Source organism: Impatiens glandulifera, chromosome 5 (genome assembly GCF_907164915.1).
Source record: "Impatiens glandulifera chromosome 5, dImpGla2.1, whole genome shotgun sequence".
Taxonomy (NCBI): Eukaryota; Viridiplantae; Streptophyta; class Magnoliopsida; order Ericales; family Balsaminaceae; genus Impatiens; species Impatiens glandulifera.
This window is the reverse complement of record NC_061866.1, coordinates 32,385,866-32,397,550: the sequence shown is the minus strand read 5'-3', so window position 1 is coordinate 32,397,550 and position 11,685 is coordinate 32,385,866. Positions and strand designations below refer to the sequence as shown.

General features: G+C 27.2%; 2 protein-coding genes across 2 annotated transcripts; both read right to left on the bottom strand.

Moving 5' to 3' along the window:
* Window positions 1–4,163: 4,163 nt before the first annotated feature.
* Window positions 4,164–6,351, bottom strand: LOC124940196 (DNA-directed RNA polymerase subunit 10-like protein). The gene is made up of 2 exons (XM_047480682.1): window positions 6,217–6,351; window positions 4,164–4,660 (listed from the first exon to the last, which is right to left on the bottom strand). Exon 2 carries the CDS (start codon window positions 4,630–4,632, stop codon window positions 4,417–4,419), a length of 216 nt encoding a protein of 71 aa, XP_047336638.1. The 5' UTR covers window positions 4,633–4,660; window positions 6,217–6,351; the 3' UTR covers window positions 4,164–4,416.
* Window positions 6,352–7,383: 1,032 nt separating this feature from the next.
* On the bottom strand, window positions 7,384–11,447 carry LOC124938709. The gene is made up of 9 exons (XM_047479204.1): window positions 11,071–11,447; window positions 10,761–10,874; window positions 10,489–10,571; window positions 9,927–10,396; window positions 9,330–9,505; window positions 8,844–8,929; window positions 8,196–8,329; window positions 7,797–8,105; window positions 7,384–7,728 (listed from the first exon to the last, which is right to left on the bottom strand). The coding sequence occupies exons 1-9, from the start codon at window positions 11,407–11,409 to the stop codon at window positions 7,550–7,552; spliced, it is 1,890 nt and encodes a 629-aa protein (XP_047335160.1). The 5' UTR covers window positions 11,410–11,447; the 3' UTR covers window positions 7,384–7,549.
* Between the last annotated feature and the right edge of the window lie 238 nt (window positions 11,448–11,685).

Here is an 11,685-nt window from a genome sequence, read left to right as displayed (position 1 = left end):
AGTCAAAGTTAATTAAAATTTATTAATTTATTTATAAAAACTTATAAATTAGTTAAATTTTAACTATTTTTAATTTATTATTTAAAAATTTATAATTTTATACGTTTTAAATTAAATAGTTAAAACCCGTGCAATGTGTTCAATTTTTTTTACATTAATTCACCTATTATAATTCATAATATCATTCAATTTTTTAATCAAAATATTAAAAATATTATATATTTTAAATTATTATTTTTATTTTATTTATATATATCAATATATTTTTTAAATCATTTTACTCAAAAAATAAAAAAATAAAAAATAAAAAAAATTACAATCATAATCAGTCATTATTTTTTTAACTCCAAATTATTTAAATAACCCAATTTGAACCAAATATAAAATGTGATAAACAATTAATTAAAAAATATAAAAATATTAATGTCTTATAAGATAAAATAAAATATATAAACTACATAAATTATAAATAAACTTGAATTAAGTAATGTTTATGCATTGAGTCATCTTATTTTAAGGGAAAATGTCATACAAATTTTCAACAACTTCACTTGTCTTGTCTAGATATGTTATTTTAAAAAAATAAACTTGAATATTAGGATAATAATTATCTAATCATTCAAATTCAAATAGTTGAAATAGAGTTTGTATATCTAATACATTTATTTCTTAATAAAACATATTGAATGTATATAATACATTAGTATTAGAAAAAAAATGTATAAATTATTATCATCATTGTAAAAACTAATCAAACACACATAATCATGAATTATTATTCATTTATATTAATTATTTTATTTTGAACAACCAAGTACCAACTCAACAAAATAAAATAAGATAAAAGGTCAACAAAAATATAAAATCAACCAACCAAAAAAATATCAAACATTTTACATTTTTTATAACACAAAATAAAGAGTCGTTCAACTAGTGTTTTCCTCGTTTATAGTATATATGATTTGCATAGACAAAAAACGTACCAACACAAAGTTATAGATATATGCAACATCTAGGTGATTAGATTTTATGGAAAATGGGGTGATTAGATTATAATCATTTATCAAATTAGTTAAAAGTTATGAATATTTATTTTCCAAGAATTACTCATACTCATTTGATTTTCGTTTCAGACTTCAAAAGAATGTCATTGATAATTCATACCAGTGTCCAAACATTATTTACAAGTTAAAGTTCAATCCAGGGATATTTCTTTTTATATATTATACCATGAGAGAAATCAAGATTGATTCATTATTTCTTTTTATTATATATTAATTAATTATGAATTTACAAGCTCTATACCAAGAATGCTCCAAGATAAACAAATACAAAATTAAACATTTTCTTGAAATTTAAATTGAAGTTTTTTATTTACTCAAATTGAATATATCTTTGAATATGAGAATTGATCAACAACATATAAAGAACGAATTTGAATCATTAATTGAAATAAAGAACAACAACATAATATATAGTTGAAAGATTAATTCAAATTGAGTTTCTATAAAATTGAATTAGGAATTACAGATAATTTAGATTAATTCTATATACATTAAATAAATAGTCTAATACTAACCTTATAAGCGTGTATCACCCACAATAAAAACGCACAAGTTGAAATTTCTTGAAGGCCACCAATGGTGGAATCTTCTTCTCTATTTCCTACTTGAAACTCTGTATTTTTATTGTCCTTGACATAAGGATTCCAACGCAACAAACTTCAACCACTTCAACCGACTTGGTTGAGTATTGAAAGTTAATTTCGAATTTCTTCTTTTCGGTTTATGAACTTAAAAGGTAAATTAGTCTTGTATATGCTTAATGAAAATTAACGATTTTTCAAGAAAATAATCTAAGTCGTGCATTCTTAAAGTGGATTCAAACTGATTTGAATTTGAGGGTTTAGATCAAAAGTTATGATTTTTTTGAAAAAATAAAAAATAATTCAAAAGATTAAAGATTCAACAGCAAGGAACAATCTTGGGGATCAAAATTAGTTAAGGCTTTGTTTGATTACAAGAATTCAAACTTAAACCCGCGTAGATTTATTTTTATTTTTTTTCAAATTCTGAAAATATCAAAACAAAAAGAATGAAAAAAAGTTATTCTTGATATTTTATTTCAATTTGAGTTTAATTTATATAATACCACGATTTTTTTTTATTTGAAAGTTGTCAGAAATTTAATTAATTTGGAACAATTTATAGTGAATTCAAAATGAATTATTATTAATCCCGGTCAGTGAACCGAATATTTTCTAAATGATTTTGAGACTTATGGGTAAAATGATTGTTTACACATATAAATATTTATTTCTACTCATATAATTTAAAAAATTAATAAATTAATATATTTACTAATATTTATCTTCACATAAAAATCTAATGAAAAAATTATAAAATTATAATATAATGTATTTCCTTACTTAAGATTTTATAAAATTATTATTTATTTGATTATATGTTTTATTATTTAACTAATTGTTGTTAAAAATAAATACATAAATTATTATTTATTTTACCATGTATTTATAACTTGTATACTCATACATATTAATTTACAAAATTGTACATATAAATACAAATTTAAAAAATTATAATAATATTAAAATTAGTATATCTAATTTTTAAATTTTTATATACTAGAATATAATATTAACAATATAAATAAACATCTCACCGTAAAATATATGTAAGAAACAGATATATAACTTTAAAAAATAAAATACTAAACCATCGTATAAACTGATTCATTTGTTTTTTCTTATGTGTACAGTAATTTTGATGATAATAACAATATTTAGTAAGTTTTAATATTTATCAAAATAAAAAAATATTAATTTGAATACATTTAATTTTAAAAATAATAAATAAGAAAAATAATATTAATACAATAGATAATTGGACAAATATTAAAAAAATATTTAAAACTAATATATATATATATATATATAATTAAATAAAATAATATTTAATAATTGTTATTTTCTTACTAAATTTTATGTCCATTTTAAAAAAAATTCTTTCAATGGGTCTTATTTTGCCTTTTTATAATAATAATAAAAATATCAAATACATTTTATAATCACTTTAAAAGTTACTATCTTCAATTAAATATATTTTTAATTTTTCTAGTTTAAATATTTTTTATTAATTTGCCTTAAATTTCTTTTGTTTTTTAATTTATTTTTATAAAACTTTTTTTTAAGTCTTTTTAAAAGAATATAATTAAAGTAATAATATAAAGGGAATTAAACAATAAAAAGAGAAGAAATAGACAAGGACTCAAACTATATATTAATTCTTATAGTATTGTTATTTTTTTATAATAAAAATTAGTATTAATATCTAGGACTTAAAATAGTTCTAATAATAAATATAGTATTAATACAAACTAAACTGATCACACATCATAATAATTTTTTTCTTGATTTATTCACATGTATAAATCAATTAATTAGAAAAATAAAAGTTACAATTAATTGTGTGTCATGTTAGTGCTACAAAATGTAAAAATTTGAATTCTTTGAATAAAACATAAACAGTTTAGTTAGAAATTACTCATTACTTCAAATTTTTTTATTTTTTTCCCTCAACTATATATTTTTATTTTATTTCTCATCTTGAGGCAAATTTAAAAGTCAATAAGAAGATTTTAATTTTTTTATATTTTGAATTTTTCCAAAATTTTTACATCCCCTCATTCAAACCTAAACTAATTTATCATGAGTATCCTTAGTATGTGTTCTATCAAATTTTCAATTAATTTCTTACTCTTTCACTCACAAAATATGTTTCCTAAATCTACAGTTAAAGATAACATAAACTATTTAATTTTTTTATATATGATTCAATCATAAAGGTAAGACAGAAAACATAAGAAAATAAAGCTTCAATTCAACTATTTTATTTCATTAATATTTTGTAGAACTAAATGCTTATAGAAACACATTATTAATAAAATCTAGGTTGGAATTTTTTAGGGTTGGTAGATTTGCATGATGGAGAAGCTGTAGAGTTCTTATTTCATTTGAGAAACTTAGTTAAATATATTCTCCAACTAAAACACTCTTCGTCGTTATCATAAACCCTAAATTCGCTAATATAATAATAATAATAATAATAATAATAATAATAATAATAATAATAATAATAACATGATTAATCAATTCAAAGTGTATAATCATATGAAATGAACTACTATTTCAAATCAATAAGCTTGGCCAAGTACCATCTAGATCCCACACCTAGATGAGAATTTGGCAAAAGGTATTTCATAATCAAGTCATCATCCACTACAAGTTCTGAAATCCTCTGCATAATAGAAAATAAAAAGATTGTCCTGATTTAGACTCAAAACACGACTAAACATACCTAATCACATATAGAAGAAGTATTTCGTAAAGCATCTTTCTTAGGTTCCCTCGCACTTCTCAAGAGTGTTGTAGTTGAGAAGCTTCTCAATGAGATCAACATGGGTCATGAGCATGCGTCTACAACAGTACCTAACTAACCCTAGTGCATCAAGAGCATCTCCTTCTGTGTAATCTGCCTGAAGGAGGTCAAGATATGTGTCCCATTTGTCTCCAATAACCTTCCCGCAAGTGAAGCAACGAACAGGGATGATCATCTTTCTGTTTTTCTCCCTAGATTCTTACCTACAATATATGATATGGACTCCAGATTTCAGAATCCGATCAAACATGCTTGTTTATGATGATGAAAAATCAATATGAAACTAGAACTACAGTTTCAGTAGAGAAAGGTAAGCCAAGAATAGTGAAGCATAGACAAAAAAGAAACATAGTTGCCTTTTCAAATATTATATTAAATATACCTTACACAAGTAGAAGATCATTGTGCTCAACAGACATGAATCCTAACACTTTACATGCTCATATGAACTTTTATCATTAAAGACATGCATCAAATCAATCAATCAATTGAATCCAGTGAAGCATCATTCAACAACATCAGCATTTCTAGAATCAATTTCTCATGTAAGCACATTAAATCATTCTACACATGCCCATTTCAATCATCTTAACCTAAGCATGCAATTCATATTCAATCTACCAAAACAATTCAAGCATACTTTCATGACGTCGTGTCTAACTATCAATCAAGGCATGAAAGAATGAGAATTGTTGAATGTACAACACACATTCAAATCATCAAACATTCTCTTCAATAAATTCATTTTTTTAAATTTTGAAATCATTTCAGAAATTCAAAACAAATTCACTTCAAGAGAAAAAGGGTTGATGAGATCAAATCTAGTCAAAGAACTCAATTATACTCACTTTGTTTTGATATTTAGGCAATCATCTTGTCAAGGCTTCATTTGAATCCAAAATAAAGAAATTAAAGCAAGTTTCTGAAATATCAGATCATAAGTTCAACTTTAAATTTCACTTTCTTTCATTTGTCCTTAACAAGTGACCCTAAGAAAATTACCTAACCAATATCATATGATAGGTTTTTAGCTTCCAATGAAAGAGGCAAGTTTGATTTTCATTGCAAGAGGCTGCCCAGAAAACAGAAAAAATAGGGCAGCCTATTGCTTTGATGATTTTCAAAACCATTTCATGTTCAAATGAAAACTGACTTTCATATCTTGAAACTTGACTCATCAATCTAGTATAACATCAAATGCCTACCATCAATGTCAAATTTGAATTCAAAACAGTGATATCATTTTCTTTTCCGCGTTTCTGAAAACAAGTGATTGATCTTCTAGATAGATGATCTCAAATGCAAAACATTAACATGTGAAAGATGTTGAGAACATATTTTCCTTTCAGCTCATGTAAGAGAAACACTAAAATTTGACTAGCTAGGTATTTTACAATTAAATTGACACCATCATGTTAAACTACAACTTGGCAAAATTAAAGCTCATTTCATTTATTAATAAAAGGAAGTAGGTCACTTAGAGTTTATCCTAAAACGACTATCAACGAAGCTTGCACAACTTTAAACAGCATAAACAACTACAACTTGGGCAAATTTTCAATCATAAAGAAAATCAAGATTTCTCAAACTAGTTTTTAATTAGGACGTTTTATTGTTTCGACACTTTTGTCAATTTCAATCAAACAAACGCTAAATCAACTTAATCAACACTAATAAGAACGAATCAACTATCATTAAGATCATCATATCATTACATCGTTAAGATCATCATATCATAGCCATTAAGTAATCAATATACCTGAATTTATTGAGAAGATGATAGAATAGATCCCGTTGAAGTTGTAAGCTCTCTCTCCTTATGGACGTCGCCGAAACCCTTTTCTTCTTTCTCTCTCCTTCCTTTTTTTTTTTCTTTTGAATCTAGTCCATTTATACTTTCATTATTTGATTTGAAGGCCTTTGTTTATGGGCTGGGCTTTATCTTCAAGTTCGGGCCGTTCCAAAAAATATAAATAAAATTAAGTCCTTTTTTAATTATAATTTTCCTCTCTCAACTAATTCTTTTTTCAAAGATAATAAATAATATAGGCACGTAAAATTTATAAGATAATTGGTATATTTTTTACATAACTCACTAATTTTAACAATTAATTAAGCAGTTAATTAAATATATTATTTATTTTTAAATTTAAATATTTTTTATGTTATTATTTTATTTCAGTTTTTTATTTAATAATATTTTTTAAATAATATAATTACTTTCTACTTTATCTTAAACTAATTATTATTATTATTTTATTTAACTGTTATGAATTATTATTTTTTTCTTAATATGATAAAGATATCTTATTTAACATGTACGAAAAAAAAAATTATATAAGTTGTAGACTTTCCTTTTCTTCTAAGATAAATCTACAAATAAAATATTGTCATTATCCAATCGATGCTTTTTCAATTTGATTCAATTGAGTTTTCGGATATCTATTTGTAAATTTTACAATTTTAAGTTACTTTAAAATAAAGTACAATACTAATACTAGGTTTTGTCTTAATAATTTCAAATTATGTTAATTTATTATATATGTAAAATTAATATAATACTGAATTGAAGATTTTGACTCTATTTTTTAAACTTGGATAGACAAATTATTTTTTAAATATCACATAAATAATAAATTAATACTCTAAACTTTGAAAAAGAGATAAAAAATATCACAATTAATTCAAAAATCTCAATTTAACAAATGGACCAATAAAAAACTAACATTCAAAACCAGTTTCTCCATTGACAAACAAAATTTTACTAATTTTACAGATGTTTGGTTTAAGTAGATACAGGTTTTATTAGAAAAAAATAATATGTATTCATTCATTCTTATTTGGTGAATACATTTGGTTATTATTTCACTTTTAAAAAACATTGTTGTAGAAATAAAACACATGATTGTAACATTAGTCAAACATAAACAACAAAAGCAGGGGAATAGGAAGAGGACTAAAATGCATCTTCCCTCTATTAAAAAAATGAATAAAATCTTCCTTTGAAGACTGACATTATACATACAATAAATTATAAACTAGCATCCTTTTTTAACCTATAACTCGCCAAAATTTTAGCCAAAAGAGAAGGATTACAGACGTTTATTCGTATCAAAGAATGGAACAGAGTTTAGCATGTGCTTTCGCAAGAATAAGAACAAATCCGTGTCGTTTTCTTGCAAGAATTTGGAAGCATTGGAAACATATTCAAATGTATGTCCGTAGATATGAGATGCAACAGCTGCCTTGTAAGTCACCAGTTGCAATTCACCTGTTTCACAATTCTATGTTTTCAGTTCCTCCCCAAAGGTAAAACAGTAAAAATAAAAAAGGTTTTACCTGCTGCTGTTTCTAAGGTAAAGGTGTTTGGACTGAAATGCCTTGACAACCACCATCTAGAACGAAAGGCCCAGGATTTTCCAGATGCGCCCTCTATAAGCATTTTGGGGACCCTATTGAAACGAACAGAGTACCTATGCCTAGCTGTACTGTTTCCAGTTTCATCTAAGCACGCTGACATCCGGTCCTCTTCCGTTGCAGAAAGCTTAAGGAAACAACTAGCAAACTCATGCCACATACTACTTTCTGCATATGTACCGTCTAAATGAAGACCTATCATTTCTATAAGTTCTTCAGGACCATACTCTCCTGCAAATAAATCATTTACATAATTACTTACTGTTATCCTACCTATATAAATAAGGAATATGTTCAAAATACATATATATATATATATACCATTATGATGCATGCTGATGAGCTTCGATAATGAATGAGAGCATGTTGGATCCTTCTTCAACGTTTCTTCATAACAAGCTACTATTTTGCTATAACTGTCTCTCTCAAATGATTCCAGAAGACTTGCTTTCAATCTAATATCAAATAAAAAAAGTTCAAAAATATAATCAAATCTACAGTTGGTGAGAACAGTTATTTGTTACTTTCTTCTTGTGCTTTCTAAGCTGACACCAACACGTTTGGCTAAAGCTTAATTAGAACTGAACTTTGAATTAGGGTTCAATTCCAGCTAATGTTGTTTGTTTATGGGCTTAAAATTAGAAATTCTTTTGGAATTAAAATGTGTAATTTATTTATTTGCAATTCTATTGTCGTGACATCCAAATTCCAGTTCCAATATATTCCCGCCCTATTCAAGACAATGTCATTTTTCTAACTATTTGTTAATTAGCTGAAATGGTTTGTATGCGGTTAAAATAGAAAACAAAATTCAAATAAATCTCTAAAGACTTACAATCTAACGATAAAAAGAATAAAAGTAAAAAAAAGTTATAGAGTTGGAATTGAAATTATATTTCTAATTCCAATTTCGTTCATCCAAAGCTTTATTTTCCGTATCCAGAAAAATAATAAAGGAAACAACAGTACCTTAGTAAGAGTGTTGAATCCGAAAGATCACCGAACTTCTCTAGCTCATCCATGGCCTCGTGAACGCGATTCCCAAGTAACAACAACTGGGAATTTAACAAACTCAATTGAGCATCCCTACCAAAGTTTATAAATATTCTAGTTGACGACATATCTCAACTATTAGAGAAAAGAAAAACTAACAAAAGAGCGTACGAGCAGTCTTTAGAGTTTTCAATAGTTTTTTTTTGGTTTTTTTAATGTGCTTCATTGTTTATAGTCTTTATAGCTTGGTTGGGCTAACATGTGAGGTCATTCCCTTCTATCCCCATTCTTATCATTTCTCCCCAATTTCTCTCTTTGAATGGTAGTTTGTACCCTAGTTGTATTTCGTAACTAAGATTATACAAGTCTTAATTAAAAAAAAAGTAGATTTTGAATGCTGATAAGAAAAGTGCTCCAGGTCACAACAAGTGTACAGAAATGGCAATGAAGGATTTGCCTTACCTGTACCAAAGGAAGTAATGCCTCCTTAACTGGAGGTGTCATATATAAAGCAAGCCGTAAATGCTTGATTGCACTCTTGTAGTGATCATTTGTCAGTTCCACATGTAAGCGATTGAAATCCTCTAAATTACCACTAGAATTCAACATCCTCAGTGGAAGAAGCCATGTATTTAAACCTGTACCAAAGTAGAATCAGGTAAATATTTTGTTAAAAACAGTCATATAAGATGCATCTCTTAGGATGCAGCAGGTCAAAATCCCTAAACACATGACAATCTACATTCAAGCAGTTATGCATCAGAATGAATTATATGCAGAAAGTGGTTAAAATACTAATAGTTTTCTCAGTGTCCATTTTCATCGTAACAAATATTGAACAAATAACAACCAAGTGAAAGACTATGGTTTTGCAGAGATTCAAATAAGTACCAACCAAAGGAAACCGCCATATAACATAATTGTCCCCTTCTAACTTTGTAAGGAGTAGTGGAGCCTAGGCTAAACAAGTTATCTTTACACTAACTTTGTAAGGACACTAACTTTGTAAGGAGTAGTGGAGCCTAGGCTAAACAAGATGGCAATGAATGATTAACTCACCACGGGAATGAAGAATTGATACATATTCCATATAATCAGCATGATTATCAAAAGAGTGGTCTTTCTGACTGCTATTATCATCATCATCATCAGACTGCATGTAAAGTCCTTGTGACTGGAATTTTTGGGGGGGCATTTCTCCTTTAGACCCATCAACCTCCATGGAATCTTTACTATCATTCACACTATGAGCATGAGAACTGACTTTGTCAATTCTAACAGAGGTGTCTGAGTCTAAGTCCGAGGTGTGACTAGATTCATGCTCATCTATCACACTATGTCCTTCGGAATTCTCAAATAGTGTATTAGCATATGATCTTGAAATCTCTGGCTCCAGAGGCTCACGTGATTCATCAATATCTCTTAACTGCAAATCCTCTGGAATACTTGAATACCATAACTGATAGAACGTCAGACCCACAACTAAGTTCGACATTGGATCATTTGAAAATTGGCGTTCTTGCATCAGACTGAGAGTAATGATCAATAATTAGCCAAGAAGGAAGAAAGTCCTATGAACCAATATTCAGTTAATACAGAAAAAATAAACAAAGATCAATACCTCAATGCAGCCTGATATGCACCATCGAGATTCCCTTGTTTTAGACAGAAAATAATATATTCTGATTGAACCACATACCTATCCTGTCCAGAAGGAAAAAGAAAATGTAGCATTTGTTGGAATCCAAATCATATTTATTGTATCAGGTCAAGAAAATACATTCAGTATAACAAGAAAATGACTTTTAAAAAAGATATTAAATTGGTGGAATGACCTGTGTTGAAAAGCAAGTAAAAACTGCTTAATCAATAACCTTTGTCTCCATATTGTACCTTTGTTGGCCACATTTTCATTGCCCCGATCTTTTTCATCCAAATTTCAAATATGTGCCGGAATTTAGTTGCTTTAACATCACTTCTTGCATGCTTAAGAATTTCTAATGCCACCTAAATAAGAGTACACGCATTAATTTAAAAAATAATCATAACATTCTGAGCTTAGGTTATGACAAACTGCATCCTCCAATATACACTTCACTTGGAATTGACATCCAATTTTAATCTCTCTTAACTTAAAAAAAAATTGTGTGTTCAGACATGAACTCCAAAGCACTTTTATCAATTAGGTTAAGCAATTACATACCCCATACTTTATGCGATTCTTTATTGGTGATTTGTTGCCTTCCGTTGCTTTTAGAAGAACACTCAGCACGCCACTCGCTTCTTCCCAATTATGCCTACGCACGAGCATGCACAGAAGATATTGTAGTCGATTACGGTGTTCAGCTCGAACATTTTCACCACCCAGCCTTAGAGTATAAGAAGGCTTTGTGATAGATAAAAGAATTCTCTTGATACGCCTAATTTTTACTTCTTCAGCGTACATGTCCTGTTTAGCCTTTCTATAACCTTTATCTTTACCAACTTTAACTTCTTCTTTAGAACCTTTAACTTCTTCTTTACATTCATCGTCCACTTCCATCTCCAAATTCTTAGAATATCTTTTTTTCTGAGCCAGTCAATCTGTAATAAGCTTAACTCAGTTAAGATATTCTGTTCTTATATAATGTATAATAGAAACTATAACTAGAAGCAGTCTACAGGTCATAAAATTGAATTTAACTATGAGTCTTATGGTGCATTAAATCTAGAACAAATAAAAAACCAAATGTATTAACTATAATTTGATAGGTTTTTAGCTTCAAATGACAGAGGCAAGTTTGATTTTCAATTTTCACAAAAAATTGTAACAGGCTGC

Bases quoted from the DNA above. Each gene is read 5' to 3' on its own strand.
- LOC124938709 (XM_047479204.1), bottom strand. From the start codon at position 11,409: ATGGAAGTGGACGATGAATGTAAAGAAGAAGTTAAAGGTTCTAAAGAA. The intron at 8,106-8,195 runs GTATATATATAT...ATTTATTTGCAG, and splicing joins CATCAGCATGCATCATAATG to GAGAGTATGGTCCTGAAGAA. The intron at 7,729-7,796 runs GTAAAACCTTTT...ATTGTGAAACAG, and splicing joins TACCTTAGAAACAGCAGCAG to GTGAATTGCAACTGGTGACT.
- LOC124940196 (XM_047480682.1), bottom strand. From the start codon at position 4,632: ATGATCATCCCTGTTCGTTGCTTCACTTGCGGGAAGGTTATTGGAGAC.